This window comes from Kogia breviceps, chromosome 6, assembly GCF_026419965.1.
Source record: "Kogia breviceps isolate mKogBre1 chromosome 6, mKogBre1 haplotype 1, whole genome shotgun sequence".
In the NCBI taxonomy this organism is placed as follows: Eukaryota; Metazoa; Chordata; class Mammalia; order Artiodactyla; family Physeteridae; genus Kogia; species Kogia breviceps.
Window position 1 is genome coordinate 111,982,814 of NC_081315.1, and position 25,878 is coordinate 112,008,691.

General features: G+C 52.2%; 1 protein-coding gene across 3 annotated transcripts in view; it reads right to left on the reverse strand.

Annotated features, from left to right (window-relative positions):
• C6H4orf50 (chromosome 6 C4orf50 homolog) overlaps positions 1-19,470 on the reverse strand; it is a 125,340-nt gene extending 105,870 nt beyond the window's left edge. For all 3 annotated transcript variants that reach the window (XM_067036401.1, XM_059066132.2, XM_067036402.1), the window contains exons 1-5: positions 19,175-19,470; positions 14,280-14,418; positions 10,489-11,082; positions 1,510-1,621; positions 318-445 (exon numbers count right to left, since the gene is read on the reverse strand). In XM_067036401.1, the coding sequence (XP_066892502.1) occupies positions 318-445; positions 1,510-1,621; positions 10,489-11,082; positions 14,280-14,418; positions 19,175-19,470 (1,269 nt within the window). The remainder of the gene's footprint in view (positions 1-317; positions 446-1,509; positions 1,622-10,488; positions 11,083-14,279; positions 14,419-19,174) is intronic.
• Positions 19,471-25,878: the final 6,408 nt, after the last annotated feature.

Here is a 25,878-nt window from a genome sequence, read left to right on the forward strand (position 1 = left end):
CGACTTCCTCCTCTGCAGTACGGGGTGGGGGGGGTCATGGCTCCTGCCCCAGCGCTGGTGGGGAGGTTTCAATGAGATGAAGTTTGCTACGTGGCAGCTGGGTCTGGGCACACAGCTGGGGCACACAGCCTTCCTGCCCACTCCCCACCCAGGGCTCAAATCTCCCTCTCAATTATTTCCAGAATGTTCTTCCAGAGCCCAAGCTTCTTTACCTCCTTCTCCCACCTTCTGCGTGGTGGCCACACTGTGCAGCACACACAGTAGGGCTGATCAGACCCAGCTGGCACCCCAGGCACACAGAAAGCCTCTGGCCTCACCTGTCCACAGTCAGATCCTGTGAGGCCTCCTGGGAGCTTGTCTGTGGTCTCCAGGCCTGGGATCAAGACAGCAGTGCCTTGTCCAGCCCCGATGCAGTCCCAGGCACAGGGCCCCTCGGAGGGCTGGCCTGGGAAATGACAGGACCGGAGAGTTAAGAAGACCCTCCTAGGAGCTTTCCCATGATTGCCACCAGCAGTGCCATCTGCTGTTAGGATGAGACAGCACTTCTCATGACTCAGGGCCTTTGAGTCTCCGAAAGTGGCCTACTGGCCACCACTGCCTGTCAGGTGAGAAACCCAGGCTCAGAGATGGGGAATGACATCCTCTGATTAGCAGCAGAATCGGGTCTGGAAGCCACCTCTTCTGACCACAAAGCCCACGACATCTCCCCGGCCCCGCACCCTCATGGTCACACAGGGTCATAATCCCTGGCCCCCAGCCTCTCACAGTCAGCACGTAGACAGAGGGGTTGATGCCCAGGCTTTGCCAGACACGCCCTGCCCCCTTCCCCAAGGACAAACCTGACCTCGTTTGACTTGTCAGCTCTGTTCCCCAGAAATGGGATGGAGGGGAAAGGTCAGCTTTGCTGGTCAACAGCCCCGCTGGGTATAACTGACCCCCTCATCCTTAAGTTGAACTTCACCTTGGAAAACTGTACATAAACCACAGACGGCCAGTTGGACACCGTGGCTTTGGGGCTCCCTGCGTGCAGTGGCTTTTGCAGCAGGGACCCTGGAAGCTGCACCCGAGACTATTAGCAGAGATATTGGTTCCCGTTAGGGACAACTTAGGGATAACGGGGTCCCAGCAACTCCCAGACTTCACACTTGTCTCACACCTGAGCTGTCACTGGGGTGGGGGCAGGGAATAGAACAGCTCCTGGTCTTGACACGGTCTTCTGCAAAGACAAATCCCCCTGAAGGGACCCCTGCTGCCTGAGGCTGGCACGTGCGTCACCTGGTGGGCACCCTTCTGAAGGCTGAGGGAGTGAGCCTAAGTCACAGACCTTGCCATGGGCATTGTGGACTCTGACCCTACCTTTCCCAGCTGTGTGGCATCGAGCAAGCAACACTACCTCTCTGAGCCTCAGCTTCCTGACTGTAGAGCAGGGACCACCACCCTGCTGTGTCTTCAGGAGGTCCTAAGAGAGCTGGCCTGTCAGTGGATGTCCACGTGGGGCCCCCCACGCACCTGCCGAGCCCCTGGGTCCAGGGGCCCCGTCGGGGCCTCGGTTTCCCCAGGCATCCGGAGCCTCCTCCCAGAGCAAGGGCAGCAGTTCATCCTGAACACAGCCCAGGGCGTCCTTGAGGAAAAAAAACACAAGACAAGAGAGCTGTGAGTGTCCCTGGTTGCAAGGGACCCTCCCAGCCTGTCCGAGCCAAGTCCCTCCCAAGGACCCCTGGAGGGAGTCGGATCCCCTCCCCAGGTGAGGACAGCAGAGGTCAATGCCCTGGCCACAGGGCCCTGGGCCTGCATCCTTGGTCCTGCCAACCAAACTGCCTCCTGTGAGCACCCAGCCTCCACTTAGCAGACGATGAGGACCTTGTCCATTCAGCCAAGATTTTTCTGGGTCCCCCAAGGTGGCACCAAAGGCTCCAGTCCCCTCGCCTTCCGGTGCGGAAGTTCCCTCTGTATCCACCCGAGGGGGGAGCGTGCCCTGGCCTCCGGGCAGTCCTGTCCCTCAACTGTCCACAGGCCCCAAACGCCGCAGCCAGGCATCTCTGGGCGGCACCCTCCTCCTCTGGATCTCACCCCAAAAGGCAAAAGCTGGGCTGCAGCAAGGAGCTTCCCTAACCCAACGCCCACCCCCAGCCCCGCAGAGCACGTTAGAGGCAGCGCCTTGACTGCAGCTCCAGCCACCATCCGTGAGGGGCCAGGGCACAAGTCTCCTGCAGGTGCCCCACTGCCCCGTATGCCTAGCCCGGTTCTAAGGGGCGCTGTTTGCTTCCCACCTGCTCCCGCACTAGACCTGAGGTCGTTCAGGAAGGAAACTGGCCTTCATTCGGTCTGCACTGTCACTCCAGCCTGGCACTCACTAGGTGCTTAACAAAAGTTTGACATTTGGATGGATAGATAGAACCTGCAGAAAGGCAGACATTTCGGACTCGCCGTGCATTTATTCAGCAAACATTTATTAAGCTCCTACTGTGAGTCAGGCGCTCTTCTAGGGGAGGGAGAAATGGAAATGGACAGGTCATGCCCCGTCCCCATCCCCAGGTGCTCACCTGCTCTCAGCAGACCCCTGCGTTGGCCACTAACTGGGCCTCCTGCTTCCCCTCCCATCCTGCCCGCAGCTGCCAGGGGCCCTCTGACCTGCAAGTCCCCCCTCACCTCCCCCACTCAGTCCTGGGGATCAGCTCCTGTGCTGCAGTCAGGCACGGGAGGCCATCCAGGGCTGTCACCGCAGCCCCTGCCACTCCTGGTCCTGGCTTCCTCTCACAGTGCCTCCTTGGCCCCCGACCCTGGTTCCTGCTGGCCTCCACCTATGAGGTTCTTCCTGCCTGCCTGGCGCATCTGCCTGGGAAGGGTACTGGTCGCAGGCTGCCTCCTTGCAAAGCCCTCCCTGCCCCTCCTTTCCACACCCTTCGGCAGGCAGCCGAGCAATTGCACTGAAATGGAAACCAGCTCAGGTTGCCTTCCTGTTTCTAACCCTTCCATGCTTTCCACTGCCCTGAAAGATAAAACCCCTGCCTGCCCGGCCTCACCACACCCATCTCTGCTCTTTGGATGGACCCTTCTCCCTCCTGCCTTGGGGCCTTGCACCCCTAGGGCCTGCTGCCTACACCTCTCCTCCCCATCCTTCTGCCTGGCCCAGCTGCTCCCTTCTGGGCTTAACTTAAAGGCCAGATCCTTAATGAGGCTTCCCTGAGCCTCCCCCAAATGAAGCCCCTCCCTCACTGCAGCATCTCCGCCTCATACCCCAAGTTTGTGACCTTCCAGTTACTGTGTGACAGTTTGTGTCTTGTCCAGTTCTCTTCAGAGACCAGGGGAGACCAGACCCTGGCCACACCTTAGGATCACCCAGAAGCTTTTAACAAGTACCAGAACAGGGCCCCAGCCAAGACCAATGAGAATCAGAGGGCTCTGGGCACAGCCCTGCTCTGCATCCAGACGGGCCCAGCCAACCTGCCACAGGTGCCTTCTGCCCACAGACCTTGGGGCACCTCATGGGTTTCTCGGCTGCCTTCCCACTTGATCAGAATTAAACACTTTTGTCAAGAACTTAAAATCGCTATTGGAAGGAGGTGGAGATGAGAAAATGGAGAGAGAGAGAAGGCACAAGAGAAAGGAAGAGAGAGAAGGCAAATGAGAAAGAAAAAAAAAGAGAGGAAATAGGATGCAAAAAGGGAGACAGAAATTCAAAGACATGAGAGCAAGCAAGAGAGAGAAGCAGATGTAAGGAGGAGGGAACAGATGAAGGGGAGGCGGAGGGCAGTGTCGAAGGCCACCATCGTCTGCTGTTCATTTCTATTTGGATTTTGCTCCAGTACCCAAGTTGACTTCCATTCGGTTTAACAAATACTTTCTGAGCACCTACTATGTGGCAGGCTTTGTCCTGGGGCTGGGACACAGCCATGGGTAACACACACAGACCCCTGCCTTGAGGAGCTAACATCCAGGGAAGGACTTCCGAGATGATGCTATACCCGCTTCATGTCACAAGTGATGAAATCGATACTCAGAGAGGGATAGTGACTTGTCCAAGGTCACACAGCACACACAGTGGGAGAACAGGGCCTGAACTCAGGTCTCCACACTTGATCCGGGCCTTCTCTCCCCCTTCCTGGCCCCCTCTCCTCAGTGTTGCCAGCCCTTCCTGTTTTTCAACACTCACAGGAGCATTTGCCTGTAACTTTACTTGGCTTTAGTTTTAACGTGTAATTATTTTGAAAGAAGAAAATGAGGAATACAGTGATATTCAAACACAAATATTACAAATGTGTGAGAATATATCCCTCTGGGCTTTTTTTCTATGCATAGGCATTTAAATTCTTCCAAAAGTCTGTTTCTACAAAATGTTGACTTTTCGCTTTTTGCATTTTTCATGTGATGCTATCGAAGGATCATTTCTCCACAACTTCTTCTGTTATGTGGTGTTTTAGGGCTGCCGAATCATCTCTGACATAAGGAATGCCTTCACTTACCAAATCAGGTCCCTCTGATCAGGCATTTAGGTTGTTTCCAATTTTCACCAACTATAAACAGTATTGAGGTACTTTTAATATATGACAAATATTCAGAATACACTGGAATCTTGAGGTTTTGTTCATTCGTATTTTTTTGTTTTTAAGTAATGGACCTTTTTTGTAAGACCACGGGCCATCTGTATTTCCTTTTTATGTTAGTTGTATGTCCGTGGATTTTGCCCATGTTTTGTTTTTTGACATTATCGAAACTGTTCTAAAGCCCTTGCTCTCTGCAGGAGTGAGCGACAAATGTGTAACGGGCACTTCTGCTCAGGTGCAAGCTTTGCGCAGGAACGGGCTGCCTGGGCTCAGGAAACAATGAAGAGATTCTCATCCTCGCCACCAGGGGCCGCTCTACTCATATCGCTGGGGCCGAGAAGCGGGCCTGAGCAGCCCGCATTCCTGAGGCCACTGTCACAAGGAGCGGGGTCGCAGCTCTGGGATGACAGCCTGACACTGACGTCATAAGAGAGTGACTTTTAATCTCTTTATACGAGCCTCCTTGTTACCCTCCAGGCCAGGCCACTGCCTCAGGGTGTCCCCCTCTGTAGCGGTCATTACCCAACTGGCTGTGTCTAGCTCCCCTACAAACTTTTGAAGAGCAGGATCTCCTCCCCAGCCCCAGTGGCCGGCACCGTGCCTGGAACATACAGGCGTGCCCAATGCACGCTTGCTAAAAAGCATTTGGACACATCTGCAGATAGGCTTTGCTTCTCTTGCAAACCAGAGTCCTCTTAAATTTTCTTTCACCTGGGATTCTGACCAGAAACCTGCTCCCCAAACCCCTCCCCGAGTTGGGCGTTTGTCCTCGCAATGGCCATTCCTCTGTGGGGACCTGGGCTCCAAGCAACTTGTTCTAGAAACAATAAACTGTGTGATCCTGGGCAAGGCATGTGCCTCCTCTGTGGGGTTGGGGACAAAATCACTGATCCCTGCCTGGCTACCTCCCAGTATCAAGGAGATCCTGTTTGGGGAAGTGCTGTGTAAATAGGAATCAAATAAAATATCTTCTCATAACGATTACCCTCACCATAAATCACACCATGACACACATCAGATGTAACCAAGGGGCTGGTTTGGGTTAGAGGCACCCTAGTAATTTGTAATGATTTTCAATATGATACACACTTTCCTGGGGCTAGACCTCCCTCTCGTTTCCCAATTTCTATACCTCACTTCCCAGCATTGCCATCTTAGGCTGGTCCCTTCGGCTGGAAGTTTCCATTTCCCATGGGCAATGGAGCAAATATCTTCCTTTGGCCATTTATTCACTGAGTCACTTCCTCACCAAGTATTCCACAGCCTATGGACGGGCTGGGATTTATGGCTGAATCGGACCCAGTTGGTGATGACGATGAAGGCACAGCTACGGGGCGGTGGGCAGCCAGGCCCAGCACAGTGAGAATTAGGGTCACCAGAGGTGGGTCATGTCATGATGGGGGCACCAAGGAGGGAAGGAGCTGACGTAAAATCAGAAAAGTCTTCTTGGAGGAAGAGACATTCTCACCAAATGGAGAGAAGGAAGCAGGGGTTTACCAAGGGGCCATGGGGAGCAGACCGTAGAAGTCTCTAGACACAGGGAAAGTAAGCAGGCTGGAGGAGCCTGGCATATTTAGGGACCCTCAGGACCTCAGGGTGGCCAGGCAGGGTGGGAGGAAGGGGTGGGCAGTGAGCCTGGAATCAGCCGCTAGAGAAGCTGGGGCCTTGAATGCCGTGGTTAGGAAGTGGAGCTGGATCCCAAGGCGATGGAGCTGCTGGGGGCTTATGAAAAGAGATCATTGGGGGCTTACACTGTTATCCAGAGAAAGGTGCTGAAGATCTGCCACGTGGCTCTTAACCATTCTGGGTCCTGCCCCTTTGGAAATGCACTGTCAGCCTTGGGAAATCATGCATGCATGCATGCAATGCTCTCAGAACACTGAGTAAAATTTCATACATGCACAGCCATGGCCACAGGCCAGACCAAGACCTGAGGGACACCATCTGGCATTACAGTGTCGTTTTCAATAGATTCTAGCATTTTAACTTTAAAATTGCAAGCCATGCTGCCCCATGAGCTGGTGACTGGCTGGCATTTCCCATCTCTCCAGCGTGCTCTCTGGGGGCTTTCTTCCTCTCAAGGTGGCCCTTTTCGACTCCAAGGTGCTCAGAGTCGGGGCTGTCAGTGCCCTCTGAGAGTAGGACAGTTTGGAAGACTCTGACATACCCTGTGGCCCTGGGTCCATTCCCCATTCCAAACACCAAGATCCCCAACAGTGACCCACAGATTGTCAGGCCCCTTCCCCCTTCCTCTGTCTGCACCCTCTTTCTCCAGGCAGTCTTGTCATCCCGTGCAGGCAGGGGTCTTGTCTTATTTCCCAGACCTGGTACCAAGCTCAGGCCCGAGTACACCTCGTTGTATGGCACCCATTAAAGGCTGATTTTGGACCCACTGACCCCTAGTTACCGGAGGAGCAGAGCATGGCACTCACAGGTTCATCTCAGGGTCAGCCTGCCGGGGCGCAAGTCCTGCCCCACCACTTAATATCTGTGGGACCCTGGAACTCTCTGGGCCTTCACTTCCTCATCTGTAAAATGGGAGTAAAATAGTGCCTCCCTTGAAGGTCGTTGAGGGACAAAATGAGTGGACAACAGATGTAGGGCACCAGAGATGGCGTCTAGTGCAAAGACTCCCTCATAAATACAGGAATCGTTTTGTACCCCCATGAAGCCGGCGAAGAAGCACAAGGAACTAGAACCGACAGTTCTACCGTTTCATGGGGCCTCATAATGGTGCATCCAGGAAGGTACTTATTATGACTTAAATTGTGTCCACCCCACCACCAAACTTCCTAAGTTGACTCTTAACCCCCAGGACCTCAGAACATGATCTGATTTGGAAATAGAGACACAATTGATTAAGTTAAGATGGGGTCATTCAGGTGGGCCCTAATCCAATACGACTGGTGTCCTTATAAAAGGGGGATATTTGGACACAGAGATGCATAGAAGGGAGACAGTGAGACTCAGGGAGAAGACAGCCACCCACAAGCTAAGGAGAGAGGCCCGGAACAGATCTTCATTCACAGGCCTCGGAAGGAACGAGCCTGCCGACACCTTGATCTCGGGCTTCCAGCCTCCAGGACTATTGTTGAAACCACACAGTTTGTGGTTCTTTGCTAGGATAGCCCCAGGAAACTCTCATAGTACCTACGTTTCTATTTGCTCAATAAGGTTATTGAGGCATAGAAATAAAATGACTGGCAAGGCTCCCGGGGCTCCTAGAAGGCAGGGCCAGGCTCCAGGCCCACCAGTTGGGGGAACTCGGCCCTGCTTGTCTCCATCTGGGAGAACAGCTAACGTCTGGCTGGAGCAAGAAGCTGGTCACCCTGGCGCCGAGCCCCCTTGGAGAGATCACCAGCAAGGGGATGGGAGCCACCTCCCAGAAGTGAGAACAAGCCACATAGGAAATGCACAAACCACGATGAAATGGACACCGACGGCGGAAGCAAGCCCTTGCTAATATCACTCTCCCAGCCCCGATGCTCACAGGCTGCCATTTTAGATTTGCTAAAAGCCAGGATCAGTGACCGTTCCATGACCCTCTGTGCTGAAATGGTAGCTGACATTTGTTCCATCTTTAAAGGGCTCTTGCATTCACGCTCGCCTGGGCTCTTCACTCAGAAGACACACTCAGAAGACAGCAAGTGCTGCCACCCCTTCCTTCACCCAGCAGAATCCACTGCCTTTGTCCACTCCGGGTCCCACCTGCCATTTTAGAGTGTGAGCATCTCACCCCAGTGTGTATGGCTCCCGTGTTTAAGGATTAGCATTTTCTATTCCACGGGCCCCTGCTTCCTCTGCTACGTATCTGATAACAGGCTGGCTCTTCCGGATGCTACAGAGGCAGAACTGGCTGGGGACCACACTTTATGGGAAATTTAGGGAATTTTTGAGAAACTTTTGACTGTGCACAGCAGCCTCCAGCAAAGTCTTGAGAGCATGCAGTTCTCCTTGGGCATTGGGTCTTTTAAATGATAAGGTACGAAACATCGAGAAGGTCACAGATGTATGTCAACAAGGGGCTTATAACTGATGGCACACAAGCTGCCAAACGCAGCCACTGACACTGCCCCAAAATCCGCAAGAACCAACGCCGGCCCCAGCATCTTAAGGTAAGGACAGCATCTTGGAGTCACAGCCTTGATCTGGCCCGTGTCCCCTTGCTGGCCCTAATACTTTGGAGCTGCCTGCCTGTGGTCAAGTCACTTAACCTCCTGGGTCTCAGTTTCTCCATTTAGTCAGTGGGATAATAGCACCTGGCTTGCAAGGCTGTACTAAAGATTAAATGAGAGAACACAAAACGTACAAAACATTAGGAGGCATCTCTAAAATATTTAGGTATTCACCCTTTTCCTTAGATAAAAGAAAGAGTAGCAGTGCACGGGAAGGCAGAAAGATTGGGAGAATAAGAATGTAAGCCAACAGCCTAAATTAAAATCTTACATTTAGGAAAATTACAGAAAGGATTCTAAATGACAATTTCCATCTCTACACGATTTATTTTCTGAAATTACAACAAGGTGCCAATATTAAAGGTACACTGTATTCCTTTTACCTGATGAACATGATGGAGGAAGAACAAACAGGACACGCAGAAGTAACATGAGTAGGATGAAGTACTAAAAAGATAAAATATAACCACAGATAAACTCATTACTAAAATGATCTAGGCAGGATACACTTCATTATCTTGAGAAAACTAAAGTTGCCAGGTCGAAGATAAATTTGATTTTTTTTTTTTAATGAGTAATCTTCTTTGGGCCAAGGTGGCTCCCTTATTTTTCCTTAAATGCAAATTAACCCAGTGGGATCTTGATCTCTTGGAGGGAGCTGAGTTAACGCTCCCTTTACAGGGAGGCAGCCTGGTGCAGGAAAAACAAAGCACTCTGGACTCACACCCAATTTGGATCAAATTCTAGTTCTGCCTCTTCTGAGCTGTGTGACAACAGGTCAGTGCACTGCCTCTCTGAGCCTCAGTCTCCTCTCTGTGGAGTGCGGACATTAATAGTACCTGCTTTACAGTTTTATGAGCATTAAATGATGCCTTTGAAAACACCGTAGGGTGTCAAGCACATGGCAGGAGTATATTAAACATTAAGTTTTTGCTCGGCTCTCAGTTAGGTGATAACAACAGTGTCCAGCCTGCTCTCGGCTCCAGAGCTTAAGAAGCTTGCTTGGGGTCACACAGCTAGCAAATAGGAGAACCGGAAAGGGGCTGAACCCTGCATGTTCTCTACTGCACAGTCCTGAGGGCCTCCTGTGTGCTGCTGCTGGGGCGGCTGCTACAGAAGCCATCTGACCTGGACCTGCCCTCAAGGGGCTCACAGTCTAAAGAAGGAGAAATGAAGATGCACGTACAGCACCGGCATGCCGGGGACCGTGGTCACCTTTGCAGCTGTGAGGGAGGCGGGAAAGGGTGATCGCTTTCCCAGGGAGGGGCGGATCGGGGTGGGAGTGATGAGACCATGACAGTTAATGTCATACTGCATGTGGAGGAGCTCGCCCAGCACGGGGCCTGGCACAGGCAGGGACCCATCAAATGTCAGATTGATGGACGGACAGGAGGAAACAGACGATGAGGGATGAAGGGTAGCTGTTTGGCTGCCTGGAGAGTGGTTGCAAGAAGAGATGGACAAGCAGATGTTCGGGTGAAAGAGATGATGCAGTGTGGGTAGAGGGGTGGGTGGGTGGGTAGACAAGACGGTGCATGAGGGCATGGACAGGTGGATGGTGGCTGAGCAGGTGGATAGGTGGTTGGGGAGGTGGCTGGCTTGGTGAACAGGTGAGTGAAGCTGTAGGGGTGGTGGGTGAACGGGGCTGGTGGGTTGCAGGGGTGGTTGAAGAGGAAAATGGGGGAATGACGGAGCCGGTGACTTAACCAAGCGGCAGAAAGTTAGAGAAAAGCAGAAAATCACTCGTGCCCTGGGTTGCGGCCACTTACCAGGCTACCGTGGCCAGCAGGGGCCGTGCTGAGCGCTCTCTCTCGGGGGGCCTGGGCTCCCAGCTCCTCTCGCAGGCACCTGTTTTGCTGGGCGAGCTCCTCCACCTGGCCCTGCAGGCCGATCTCCGACAGCTTCAGCCCATAGATGCAGCAGCGCAGCTCCTCCAGCTGCCCGCGGAGCAGCCGCTCGGTGGCGCGCTGCTCCCGCAGCCGGCGCGCCGCCTGGTCCCGCTCGCGCTCGCCGCGCTCGGCCCTGGCCTGCAGCGCGCGCGGCTCCGCGGCCTCCTCGGGAGCGCCCCGGGGACTGGCCGGGCCCGGGGGTCGGGGGCCACCCGGGTTCGGGGCGTCCAGCTCGGCCAGCAGGAGGCCCGCGGCGTGGCAGAGGCGCCGCACGTCCAGCTCCAGCCGCTGCACCTGCGCCCGCAGGATGCGCTCCTGCTCGCGCACCAGTCGCAGCTGGCGCCGCTGGAGCCGCCGGCCGCGCTCCAGGGCCGCCGCCTGCAGCCCCAGCGCCTCGTCCTTGCGCCGCAGCCGCTCCCGCAGCCGCCGCAGCCGCCACCGCTGCCGCCGGGCCGCGCGCTCCTTCTCCTGAACCTACGGGTTGGCGGTGGAGGAGGGCGTCAGGAAGGCGGCCGGGGACGCACCGTAGCTCGCATTGAGCCTATCTTTATTTGAAAATTGGATATTTTGTTGTTCAGCGCGCTTTTTCTTTTTGCATTAATTTTTGCATTAAAACATTGCTGCAAAATTTTATCTCGATGACTGTTTTTTGGCGCCCCCTTAAAGTTTGCCCAGGAGATGAACACCTTACTCACCTCCCCCTAATGTGGGCCCTGCACACCCGTGAGCTCCCTGAGTACTTGGAAGTAAACTGTGCAACGGGCAGGAGGCGGACGGGCTGGTGCGCGCTGGGAGGGCCAGTGGTTCCAACATGTGATTCCCCCACACCAGTTTGTAAAGAGCTGCCACCTGGGCCCCCCTGAGTGTCCCCACTTGCAGAACTTCCCAGACCTCTCCATTTCCCAGTGCCTACAGGGTTAATGCCTGAACCAGTAAGGATCAGCCTGACCATGACTTCTGGCTGGTGAGACAGCAAGACCAGTGTTACAGCAGTTGTTCCTTCCTGTGAATATGCCCTGTGGAGCTACTCAGAAGTGACCTGCACAATGTCACACGACTAAAAGTCACTGAACCGCCACGTACTTGACTCGAGACCTTTCCTTTTTCCGCTTGGCCCGCTGCCTGTCCAAGGAACACATCTCCCTGTTCTTAAACCTTGCCCTCCCCCCACCCATGAGCTGTAGGCTGGACTGGGGTGACCCAGGCACTGCAAAAATGGGCGTCCTTGCCCAATTTTCAGAATTAATTTATGCAAATGGGTAGAACTGCCTTCATGTTAAGCTCTCTTTCAGCTGCTAGTGCCTGCTGCTGGTGGTCAGTCACAGCCACGAGAGCTTGCAGAAGACAAAACAAACTAGCAAGAGGAAACTTGGGGACAGCCTGGCAGGCTCTGTTTGACAGCATGTTTTGTGGGGAATTGGGGCAGATAAAGTTGGAGTTAGATTCCCTGTGAGGAAAATTGCTCGGGGTCTTCCCGCAGGTATGAATCCTGTAATCGGTGATGCTAGGTGCACGGTGCCCCATCACTTGGATGGGTCTACCTTTATCACCCTTGGGAATGACCACGGGTCGCCACAGAAGTGAGGAGTCTTTGTATGCAAATGATTACTGCAAATATTGAAAACAATGGGGCAAACTGCCATTTGGCAAATATCAGGTACAAAGGGCAGAGTTCATGCACTCCTGCAAAATGTGCTCTGAAATGCAGATGGTTCTGGGGAGAGATTGAGGGTTAGTGTCTGGGCTGGGTTGAAGCTGGGCCAAGTGGTCTCCGAGGGGACCCAAGCCAGACCCCTCACCTCTCTGAAATTTTGCCCTTCATCCGGAAATGGGGTTTTGTGACAGGACATTCCCAGGAGCATCCAGATTACACGAGAATGCAATAGAGAAATGTGTGTGGGCCGCATAACTGCAGGTCCTGCAGTGCCCCGAGCTCGCTAAGGGCATTTCCCTTGCTTGTCACCCTCATCCTCTGTCTCCCCATCATACTAGGAACCTCTGGTGATTGCAGTACTGTGTCTATTCACCTGGGAAACCCTATATGTATCTAAGGCATGACAAAAAATATTAATTAGAGGATTTTCCACGGAGAGATTACATTCTTGATGGTGGGATCCCACATAACACTACTATACCTCGGGTTAAAAACTCTCGGACACTGACGATGATGTGCTGTGAACCAAGGAGGATGAACTCAACTTTCTGCACCTGAAGTTCAATGCCAAGGGGAAAAGTGGCACTTGCATGTCTCCCTGGCATCTCAAAGACTAATTTCAATGTAACTGAACTTCTTATCTTTCCAGGCTTCACTTCTATTTCAGTTGAAAGCTAATCAATCTGGTGTTTTTCAAACTTTCTGGACTACTTCCCATGGTAAAAAATACATTTAAGAACGTGCCCCGTTATACATATGCACGTGTTGACAACTGAAACAGAAGTTTCAGGAAACAGCACTCCCCTTCGTACACGTGATGCCCTTTCATAATTCCTAGTCAATTCCATTTTAAAATGCTGGTTGTGAGTTACGGAATTGATTTCACAACCCACTGAGGGATGTCAACCTGCAATTTAACAGTCGCTGTGCTGCCCTGTGAGTAGCAATTTACTGAAACCGGATGCCTCTCGGGATCTTTGGGTCTCTGCCTGCCAAGTCTCTGCCCTCCAGCCTTCGTCATCTCTCCCCTGGAATATTTCAGTAAAGCCTAGTAATTACGAAGGCAGCTAGGGCTATCCAAATGCCTACCGTTGTGAGTGTTTTACACGTATTCCCTTCCTTTACGCACACAACAATTGAACGGGGTTGGGACTGTATCATTCCCATTTCACAGATGAGGAAAACTGAGATCCAGAGAGGTTAAGTCATTTGGCCTAGATCACACAGCTCATGAGTAGCAGAGCCAGGGTTTGGCTCCAGGCATCTGCCTCCAGAGCCTATCCTCTTAACCACCCACTCCCTCTCCAGTTGCGCTCCAACTTGCCCCCTGCCCCTGCCGCCTCTCTCTCCCATGCAGTTAGAGTGATATCCCCAAAAACCCTGACTATGAGCCTCTCCTGCTAAGGTCCCCCTAAGTCCTTCTCCCCCTTGCCTCCAGAATTTGGGTCATGCCGGGGCCCTGGCGATCTGTCCTCCCTGCAACCCTCTTGCCTCACCAACTCTGTCTCCCCACCACACACCACATTCCCCATGGCTCCCAGCATCCAGCTTTGGAGTTACTTGTTTCCCATCTGTGTCCCTGCCCGCAAGCCAGCTCCTGAGGGCAGAGACCCTGCATCAGTCCTCTCCTTGTCCTTAGGCCAGAGCCGGCTCCCCTGATGTCAGGCACCAAGTCCGCAGAAAGGAACCTCTGGCCAGAGCTCCCAGCAAGGGCACAGCCCCCGCGTGCCACCCAGTGGATCCCAACCAGAGCCCTATGAGGTGGGCAGGACAGGATGGGAGCCCCGTTTTACAGATGGGGCAGCCGAGGCCCAGGGAGGCCACGTGACCTTGCCCAGGTCCAGCAGCCCCTGCCTGCACTGTTATAATTGGGACCTCTCTTACCCCTCCTGGCTAGGCTCTCCAGGCCTGCCCCACTGTCTATGTTCAAGGGCAGCTGCTACCACATCCAAACCTATGGGGTGACTCTGCTGGGACAAGAAACAAGTACTGGAAAGAAGGAGGAGGGACTCGGTACCTGGCTGGCGAGCTCCCCCTGCAGTGCCTCCAGCTGCTCCTGGGCCCGGAGAGAGGCACTTCTCTCCTGGAACACGAGGGTGCTCAGCTGGTCCACCTTCTGGAGGAGTTTCCTCTCCGACAGCTCCAGCTCCTGAATTCTGCACATTGAAGCAGCAAGGCGCTTACTCAGGATGCAGTAAGCGTGGCTAAGGTTTTCACAGACACCAGGATCATCTTTTTTTCTTCTGTTATTTGGCCAATTTGATATTCTGACAAAATGACATTTTGTAAAACATTCATACCTATCTTTTTGAAGATGATCTAAAATACTTCAGAGACCTCTTTTGAATAATAAGGCACTGGGAATCTTTACAGTGTTCTCATCCCTAAACCAGTAATCCCCAGTTCAGGTCATACCAATGAAGGACTGAACCAAACATCTGAACCATACATCTGCATTGTCTCAATTAATCCTTACAGGGGGATTCCCTTCCCCCTATTTTGCACATGAGAAAACAGGATCAGAGAGGCCGGGCAACTTGCCCTAGGTCACAGAGCATTATACAGTCCAGGCTGCATGGCTCCCAAACTCATGCTTTAACCCTGTGCTCTGTTGCCTCCCATTTAAGCTAAATTATTGCAAATCTTTTCTAAGGAAATGACTGAAGTGCAGAAAAACGGTTTCTGCAATTAAAAAAATTAATCTCTGGATTACAAAAGTGAGAGGTTGGAAATGACCTAACAGTTAGGGATGGCTAAGCCACCTGAAGTCTTCAGCACTTCAGGAAGTGCTGAAGTTGTGTCATATGCAAAGTAATACCCAGGCTGGAAGTGAGCCCTGACCTCAGCTACATAGAAAGGAGGAGCACATGTGAATGGAGGGAAGCCAGAAGGAACATCTGCCTAGTGGTCCCATGAGGAGTGCAGGAGCCACATAGACTCACTTGTCTGTCTCCTGCTTGTACCTAGTATCCAAGTCCCCTCGATGTGCCAATCTTACTTCTATAATGGAAGACCATGAAACACGTGGCAAGTGCATTCTCAGCCTACATGGACAAGCTCTGCACAACCTCACTCCTTTACCCAGTTCCACACCAGGTGACCTGCTCATCCAGGACAGACTCTGCTTCCCTGGGTGAGGACTTAGCTTTGCCTCCTGGCTCTGCCACTTACCTGCCATGAGGCCTTAACTGGGCTCATTCACCACTATGACCCTCAGTATCTTCATCTGTAAAACAGGTAATTGCACCTTGCTCAGAGGGTTATTGTGAAGAGTAAGTAAAGTGAGTCACTATTATTAATAATAGGGCCAAGAGTCCCCTCTCCTGCTCTAGTTTTGAGGCCCTGGGGGAGGGTCTCTAAAGTGACAGAAGGGAGGGTCCCTTCTTGTGTAGATTAAAATTAAGTTCCTTCCAAAAGGAACCAGAGGAGTGGCCGCACGTTAATCAGTCAGAGGCTTGGGTGGAGTGCCTTCTGATTGATTATAAAACGTGGTGATATCTGAATGGGAAAAGAAAAGTTTAACTTTTTAGTTTTTGAGACCAATCTGAAATGTTAAATCTGGGACAATATTTAATCCTGGTATTATCCTTATACTTAAACTAGGCAGAAAATGACTACTTTCATGGTGGCAGGCTGAAAAACAGCCCCCAAATATATCCACGCCCTGCTCCCCGAAACTTAATGAATGTTACCTTAAGATGCAAAAGAGACTGCAGATGTGATTACGTTAAGGAACTTGAGACAGAGAGATTATCCTGGATTATCTGGGTGGGCTTAACCGCAATAACGACTGTCCTCATGAGAGGGAGGCAGAAGGGGAGGCCATGTGACCACTGAAGCAAGATGCTACCCTGCTGGCTTGAAGATGGGGAGGGGCCAGAAGCCAAGGAATGCAGTTATAGATGCTGGAAAAGGCTGACACAGGTTTCCCCTACAGCTTCTGGAGAGAGCACAGCCCTGCAGACACTGTGACTGTATCCCATTGAGACTGCTTTAGGACTTCTGCCTCCAGAACCGAAAGGCAATGAATGTGTGTTGTTTGAAGGCAGCACGTTTGCAGTAATTTGTTTTAGCGGCCATAGGAAACATATACACACAGAAATAGGAACTAGACAATGAAGCACGATTTTTCACTGACTAATGACAAGTTAAAAAATATATATTACAGTGTAGAGCTGCAAAGAGTGCTACGGAACTGGGAGACTCCATCAGGGAATATCCACCAGGATAAATCGGGCAGGCTGCCTGGGTGGTCCCAGCACCCCCATGTAGCCGGGTGTGTGACCACGGAGAAGTTACTTAAGCCAGCACCTTAATTTCCCCATCTGGAAATTGAGGATATTGCTATTACTTCATTTTTAGTAATTTATTTATTTATTTATTTATTTGTGGTACGCGGGCCTCTCACTGTTGTGGCCTCTCCCGTTGCAGAGCACAGGCTCCGGACGTGCAGGCTCAGTGGCCACGGCTCACCGGCCCAGCCGCTCCGCGGCATGTGGGATCTTCCCGGACTGGGGCACGAACCCGCGTCCCCGGCATCGGCAGGCGGATTCTCAACCACTGCGCCACCAGGGAAGCCCTAGTAATTTATTTTTAAGGATTAAGTCTGTTAATACCCATCAAGCATGTAAATAGTGCCTAGCCCAGAGGAAACACTCAACAAGTGGTCAGCTATTATTAATTTTGTTGCATTTAGATTGTAAATGAATTTGCAGCGATGATAGTGTTATGGAGGTGGGAGTGGGGTTCTCGTTCTCAAATTTCTAACAACGTGGTTGCGTTAATTTTGCAATAAATACTTTAAAATATTAACTCTTTAACTGAAGTGAAATCCAATGTACATTATCAATCTTTTACTATCCCCTACTTAGAGCAAACCCGTGGTGAAATGAGCCTGAAATCTATATTCACAGTTGTGCATTCAGACCCTGGCTTCAGCTCTTCGTGACATTGATTAATGTATTTCATCCATTGAGCCTCAGTTTCCTCATCTGGAAAACGGGATCATATCACTCTGTGTGTCACAGGGTTCAAGGGAGCAGTGATGGAGGCATGGTGGGGGGAGGTCAGCACTGTGCCCTGCACCACAGGCTCTTGGTAAGCCTTAACTCTTTATCCTCCCAACCCCTGCCGCAGATCGGGCCTCCCCTCCCGAAGCCCTGCTTCTACAGGATGGTGCGTCCCACCTTCAGAGAACTGAGGACACGGCCCACATTTCCCCACGGGCGGGTCCAGGACACCGCCTCCAGGATGGCTTCACCCCAGGCCCCAGCCACAGAGGCCCCTCCTCTCCATCACTCATGGTGCCTCCAGGCTGCCTGTCTCTCCCTCACATAGAGGGGTCTCCTCTGGCAGGGGTTTCCCACCCATCTTTCCCAGGCCTGGTGACCTTCTGGTTTTCACTGCCATGTACAACCTTGCATGAGTTATACTTCTATCCCTCCAGGGCTGGGGCCCTGCCTTTCCAGCTCTCAACCACTAGAACTCATGTTTTGGGCTGAATATGTCCTCCCAAATTCATATGTTGAAGTTAGCTAACCCTAGTACCTCAGAATGTGACTGTATTTGGAGATAGGGTTTTTAAAGAGGTAATTTCGTTAAAATGAGGTCATTAGGTTGGGCCCTGATCCACTATGACTGGTGTCCTTATAAGAAGAGGAGATTGGGACACAGACATGCACGGAAGGAAGACCACAGGAAGACACAGAGAGAAGGCAGACATCACCAAGCCAAGGAGAGAGGTCTCAGAAGGAAACAACCTTGTCCACACTTTGATCTTTTACTTCCATCCACCAGGGCTACGAGAAAATAAATGTCTATTGTTTAAGCCCCCCAAGTCTGTGGTGGTTCGTTATGGCAGCCCCAGCAGACTCATACAACAAACAGTATGCGATTCCCGAGGGCTAAGTGCACGTTGTAGAATGAGTGAATGAATGAGGGAATGAATGCATAAATGGATGAATGAGTGAATGGACAATCACATAGACTGATATTGAAGGTGACAGAATAATTTTTCTCATATGTGAATTTTTTCACGTGAAAAGTTTTACAAAGGGGAGAAAAAGTACAGATCATGTAAATACACATTTACTGACTTGCCCTTACTAAAATGAAGGAAAACACACCCAAAATGGGGACGTCAGACACATTTAAGACACTTGGCTGTTGGCATATTGGTAAACCTGTCAGACCCCAGCCATAACCGTACTGCATTTCCATGCTGGTTTCTCCTTTGATATGTATGCAAGGCCCCACCTCATTCTACTGGCCTAGGTATCAAAACAGAGCATGGGCTTTGGAGAAAGACCTGGATTCAAACGCCCCACCTCTGGACCATGTCGGTTCCATCAGGAAAATAGAGCCTACACCAGGAGGTTCAGCAGCGAGAATCAAACAAACACAGGGAATTTGCTATAAAGATAACGGAAGAGATGAAAGGCCAGGCAGATATGACAGGCAACCCAGAGGTTAGCAGCTGCTGGGAGCCACTTCTGCCCCTGGGGCTGGAGGGATAGACAGGGAGGAGGTGGTGATACTGGGGCCCAGGACCACAGAGGAAGCCGAAAGCATGACTGAATGGCAGCCATAGTCAGAGACGTCACCCAGAGCAGAAGAGAAGGGGAGAATACCCTGGCTTCTCCCGTCCTCCTCCCTTCAGCGTCTCCCATTGGCTGGACCCAGATGGAAGCCAGTGAGCAAGGGAGCCTGGGAAATAGGCTCAGCCCCTATGATACGGAGCAGAGGAAGGGAAAGACAGAGGGGGAGCCAGGGACTGCTGTGGCGGGTTATGGAACACTGATTGTTTTGCCTGCATCCTCAGTCACAGAGATGATTCAACACTCCATCCTGACACAATTAGGATGCCCCAGGATTCGAACATACACAAAGAAGAGGTCCAAAGGGTATATTTACCTGCTCCTCAGCCCAGACTCTGACATCACGTACTTGTCCACAGCTGCCAACAGCTTCTGTTCTGAGGATTCCAGTTGCTTCCTGAGTGTTCCCGTGTTCATGTCTGGGCTTCTGGCTGCTTCTTCTGGAAGACATCCCGGCTCCTCATCAGTCTCCTCTACATCCTGGAAGATCCAGGACGTGTCGATCTTCACATCGACGTTCATTATATCAAACCCATCGCTGCTGGGGGCTCTGACAATGTAGCTGAAACTTTTTTCAGTCCGTCCTTTAGCTGTCGGCTCCATCCCAGACATAGTTCATGGGCCAAGACTTAATACAATTAAGTGAATCTGCAACATGGACCTTCTGGAGGTTTCAAGGTGGCTGCAGTGCCTTCAGATTGTGCAGGAAAATATCCTTTGAGGAGGGCAAGAACAGGTGGATTATTTATGAGTGGGGGACTTGGGTTTCACCTGCAGAAATGTCATGCAATATGAATGAAAGCCTCTCGTTTTACAAGCCAGCCTGCCTGCACTCACCCAAAGCAGAAAAGTCACTTGGAATTAAAAACTCAATAATGTGTACAAAGAGGGAAAATAAGATTTCTAGGCAGGACTATCAGAATGTCATAAATTCTCAGCGCTGAGGCGCAAGTTTTCACCAGGTAATAAATGAAGTTCTAAACCTCCTTTCTGAGTCCAGCAAACATTTATCACAGGCTTGGAGTTTATTAGGGGAAGGAGAAGGGAAACTAGCGCTGCACTGGGTCATCTCACCGTACCTAGTCCGATTCTCCTGGAAACCCCAGGAGGTGGGCATTTTCATAACCCTTTTACAGATGCTGAAACAGAGGGTCTGGAAGCTGGGGGAGTTGGTCAGGCCCCACAGATGGCAGTGGCAGAGTCAGGATTCAAATCCAAGTCTGACTCCAAAACTCAAGGGGTAAGGGATGAACCCAGACCCCGAACAGGAGGAAACACATCCTGCTGTGGAGGAGCCTGAGGCTGTATAGGTGGCCAAGGAACGACCCATCGCAGCTGGCAGAGGTAGGCAGAAGGCTCCTCCAGGCGGAGGGACTCTCAGGACCAAAGCCCCAGGAAGGAGACAGGACAGGCAAAGGGAGTGGGAGTGGTCGGGTTTGGCTGGCCCGGTGCACACACTGAAGGGGGAAGTGAGGATCCAGGACAGGAGGTGACTTGGAGCCATATCCCTGTGGGCCTTGGACTCCAGGACATGGCATCTCTGTGTGGGAAGTGAGGGGGTCCCTGGAGTGTTTAGAGCCAAGGAGGGTCCTGGTCAGATCGTTGAGGATGGGGTACCACGGGGGGTGCAGGAGGCGAGAACAGAAGGAGCTGGCCAGGGAAGAGTGCAATAAATAGGCCTGATGCAGAGTGGTGCAGGAATAAATAGAAATTTAAACTATGGGACTTAATCCTCCCTGTGAAAAATGATGGAAGAGACTTCCCCCACCCTTTTCTGAGAGCACCTACTTTAGAAAACTTGTCGTTCTTTCTTCATCTCTTTGAAATATATGTTGATGCTTTTAAAAGCTATATAGGCCTTTTGCTGCTTTTCTGCCCCAGGAACGTGTTTCTGAAGATCCTGGGAGCCATCTCTTTGGCGTGCAAACACCCAAGGAAAATAGAACCCTGTCTCCCAGTTCTTCCTGGTCTCCTGGCTCCAAGTTGCAAAACCACCTCCTGTCATAGAGATAGGAGAAATTCCACTTTTCTTTGTACAAAACGAATGAACAAACCCAGAGGGTCACTCCAATGGCCAGGTGGATTTAGGGTGACCTATATGTAATAAATAGTGCTGCCAGGTTCTCTTACATAACAACAAATTATTGTTTATCCTGGGGACCTGTACGAATTGGGCTGTATCGCCTTGGCTAACAAGAAGTGAAATTCTTTTCTGTCTTTGCAAATCTCTTAGCGGATGGTCTGTGATGCACATCACATTCTGGTTTGATGCTCTTTCGATAATGAAATTGTTTTCTTTCTTGTTTACCTTAGTGGAGAGGTTGTCTGGGTTGGGAGAAAATTATGTTTTAGTGTGTATTTCCCAACCATAATGGAAAAGATATTTTAAACCCAACAAGGTCCTATTATAGAGTTCAGGGAACTATAATCAATATCCTGTAATAAGCCATAATGCAAAGGAAAAAAATTAAAATCTACTTCCTCAAAAGTGGCTGTGTAGGGTGGCACAGGGGGCTTGCAATAGACACGAGGCAGCAGGGCAGGGTTTCGGCCAAGAGGGGGCGCAGTGGAGCAACTCAGATCTCCGGTGTTTCTTGGATGGAATCTTGGACAAATCACCTAACTTCTCATAAAAGGTGGGCGTGGGTAGTGAAAATAGTACCCACATCAAGAGCTGTTGAGGCATAAATGAGTGGCTGTAGGGTAAGCAGTGCACAGCGCCAGGCACACAGTGAATGCAGCATGCAGGCTGCGCGTGACAGGCAGAAGCAACATGTAGTTCAGATCGCCTTCCTGGGCTGTGTCCAGCTCTGCCTCTTATGAGCCAAGATCTTAGGCACTTAACCCAGCTCGCTGCAAAATGAGATGAACAACAGTCCCCTCCCTGCCTTTGCACGAGTGACTTAGCTCTCAAGTGCCTGGTCCTGTGCCTGGCACCGCGAGCCCCCAGGGACCTTAGCTGCCAGGCGCATCCTCGCGCAGGATTAATTGACAGCTGACTGGGGCCAAGTGACTGCCTGCAAAATCATGTGCAGGCCTGCAAGGAGGAGGAAGCAGGTATTCTAGACCTTTCTTAGGGGAGCAGCCCAGAGGAAAGGTGCATCCAGCACAGGTAAAGGGCATTTGAGCCCCAGGGCCTCTGTCTGGGGAAGTGTCTTCAGACTTGTTTTGGATAAGTAACTAAGACTGTGGGCTTCATTTGGAATGAACCATCTGTGTCTGAGGGAGAAGGACAGGAACGTGGCTTGCCCGTGGATTATCAGCCCTGCGGGCTTCTCAGGGCCGAAGACCTGAGGGAAGGGGACAGATGGCTGTGGAACCGCTGTAAGGACGTGGCCCTGCATCATTCGCAGCCTGGGTGAGGTTCCCCAAGGCCGAGGGCGATCACAGGAAGGACACAGAGCTTGGCTGAGAGCAGGACACAGGGGTCCCCACTTCAGATGAAATGGCAGCCCCAGAGAGATGGTGGGGAGGGGGCGGGAGGAGGCCAGGCTTCTGGAGACCGGCAGGGTCACAATGCGGGGTCTGCAGGAGTCCCCAAGGCTTCTCAGACAACCTGGGGGGCACCCCAAATCGGCTGGTTGGGATCCCCAATTTGGCAGGCCTCTATCAGGTCCTGGTTAAATGTGAGAAAAGAGAAACAAACGTGCTTTTTTGTACTGGAAGCGGCAGGTGGGATTCCCGCTCATCAGCTCTTCACAACCTGGTTCTGGAAGGTGAGGGGAGAGCAGGAGCCCTGGACCCTGAGGCTCAACTGCGGAACGCGAGAATCCAGAAAGAGGGAAGCAGGGTTGGCCAATGGAAGGAGAGAGGATGATGAATTCGCCGAGAAAGGTGCTGAGCGGGCGCGAAATCGCGGAGTCCAGCTTTCCCGGTGACTAGGGCCTGCGCGTGCGCAGTGCACCCGCGGCACCACCCCAGCCCCGCCCCCTCCAGCCCCGCCCCACCCTCCGCCCGCAGGGCCCTGGGCACCGAGTCAGTGCACCTGGGACCTCTAGGGTGAGCGGACTCTAAAAGCTTCAGCTCCCGCACACGCCCGCCTGTTGCATTTCACCCGACTCCAACTCAGTATGTGCAGCGGGGGGGGGGAAATGCCCAGTGTCCCCGGGACTTCCCCATTTTAGAACTGGAAGTCCTGACCTGGGACCGGATGGCTGGTCACCCGCAGGGCTGGGCTCCGGGCCCACACCGCTGCCAGACCGTGGCGGTGGGGCACGATCTGCTCCCTGGACTTTTCTACCCTGCCCCTCACTGGTTTCCACTGCCTGTAGAGGACTGAGGGATATGGCGTGGGGGGGGGGGGGGGGAGTGAGGGGAGGGGAGGAATGAAGTATGAGGTGTGAGGGGAGAGGAGGGGTGAGATGTGAGGGGAGTGGGAAACAGCACATTTAAGTGGTATAGCATGGCATCCCTGTGTCAGGAACTTGACCTGGGCTCTCCCTTCACCCCGCCAAGTAGATCTGTGAGGAGGCTAGTGATAAAGGGTGGAACCAACCCTTCTCCTTTCTGTGTGAGAAACTGACTTGGGTTCCGTTGAGTCTGTAGCTCTACCAACTGGAAACCACATCTGGGCATAAGGTCAGTTGCATTACTAGGCAACAAGCACAACAGCAGCCCTGAGCTGTGTGTCTCATCTGGGCGCGGAGGGCAGAGGATGACGTATGAGTACATAAGTACGCACCTGGTGGGCCGCCAGAACTCTGAGGCCCCCTGTGGCTCTTGTGACTGGGCCTGTCCCTGGCAGGAACCTTGGAAGCGACGCCTGGGACTGTCACAAGAAATGCCGACTCGTTGTTGGCTCCCTGCACCAGCCTGTATGAACCTCACTCGCTCGCACCTGAACTGTCTCCTGGGCGCCAAAGAGACTGGCCCTTGGTCCCCTGTGGGCCGTATGGTCTCCTTGGAGGACGACTTCCACAAGGGTGCATCAGATGCTGCCTGCTGCATCTCCTGCCAGTATCTGAGAGTCTTCGGGTCTAACTCTCTAGTTGTACCCAAAGAAGACCTCTTGTGAGGTGCTATGTGGGAACTATTACCCCCCCCATTCCACAGATGAAGAAATTAAGACTCTGAGCGGCAAGTACTTTGCCAGTGTCCACTGCAGGGGAGTGGCTGGTCTAGGAGTGGACCTGGATGGGTCTGACTTCAAAGCCACTGCCATTGGCATCCTGGTGTCTGAGTGGGAGAGCTGAGAAGACAGAAGCGCGGGGCAGGAGGGTGTGAGGCCCACACTCCTGCAGCAGGGAGGAATGGGCACTCTGTGCTGTGGGACTAGCTTCCCAGAGACCCTTGCACACCTCCTGGACTTCTGCTACTAAGTTAGCAAAGCAAGGCTTCTCTGTGTTTCTTTGGCCCCAGAGAAAGCAGATGTGCTTTTCATTTTCACTTGCTGCATGGTTCCACATTCCCATTGCTGCCTGGAGTTCTCAGATGCCTGCTTTTTTCAAGCAAAGACATCAGTTCATTTGCTTTTGGTTATCAGATGTGGGAAAGTCATGGGGGCTGCTGTGGTGGTGCTTTGGGTTTAGATTTCAAAAGAGAATGATCACTTCTCAGCTGTCTTGGGTGTGTGTTTCCTTAGAGCCCCCTAATCCTTTGGTTTGGTTTGAATATCCCTCTCCATCTGGTTGGGTGCCCCTTCTGTGCTGAGCTCCATGTCCTTCTCCATCCTTGGGTTTATCCTTCTGAGAACTTTCAGCTCCTCTGTTGGATTCCCTGCCCTCCTTAATTCCTTTGGTAGCCTGAATTTCAGTCATTTTAGTTTTCTCCAAAGGTTATTCTCACTAGAAATTATAGGATTGCTCTTGCAGCCCAACAAACACAGAGCAATGAATCTTTCCATCCTTGGGATCAACCCATCCTTGCCTTCAGCTGCTCCTTCCAACAAGATGCAGCTGTCCTTTCCTTCACATTCACTACCTTCCATTTTACTTGATCTATTTTGATTCCCAACGTCTTCCTTCCAAAAGTTTGGGAGGGATCAGTCATATGAACAGGTGCCTTTTCCTGGAGATGCTCCCCCACCCACCTGCCGCTCACCCTAGAATAACAACAGCAACAACATCCGAAAGTAACTTCTCTTCTCCAGGATTTGCTCCTGGGCTTGACTTCCACCAGCTGGTGTCCTGGTCTCCTCGGCAGCCCCAACCAATCCTTCGTTCTCCTGGGAGGCGAGGTGCAGAGGCAGGTCTCCTGGGATCAGGAATGGTTATCTCCTCCTCCGAGGTTGTAAGAAAGTGGACCTGGTCTCAGACCACTGCAGAAGGAGCCTCATTTCCCGCGGATGCTCCAGGGATCACTCCACAACCCAGCATTTCTTCCTGGCCAGCCCCTTGCAAATTACCACCCAGATGTGAGACAGCCCGAGTGTGGTCTAGGCGGGGACGCTGTCCACCTCTCCATCCTTGATCTACAATGGCCCAGGTGCAGTCAAGCTCTGGGACTTTCACCCTCAAAAGCGATGGAGCCTGTGGCTTCCCCCTTGTAAATCCGAGGTCCTGGGGTCCACCGTCCACAGTGGGCAAGGCTCCAGTCCTCTCTCTCTGGCCAACAGCTGCTGAATTCAGCTGCACACAGATCTGGAGGGTTTTGTTGACTGGGGCTTGACTTTGGGTTCAGATCACAGGGACATTTGCAAGTCACTCTGGCTGATAGACTCCAGGATGCACACGGCACAGTTCATGGAGACATATGTACACAGTCAGTGTCTAGCCGGGCACACACACCACAGCTAGGGGAGGCATGCTGTGCAGGGACAAGGATGCAGTCTGTCCCCAGACAGTGCAGCGGCTCTCCAATCAATCCTTTTCTAGTAATTGCACTTAGTTTCCTGGTATTCAGGTCTCTGCCCCTCGGGCTCTTGAAGGTGCCACAGTGGGGACTTGGATGTGGCCCTGAGCTTGACAAATTCCCCATCATCCTTGCAGAGCTTCTACAGCTCGGCCCAGCCAGGACCCAGCCATAGATCCTAAATGCCTCCCGTTCAAGCTGTCGTGTAGTATCTGTGAATTCCGGTTTCAG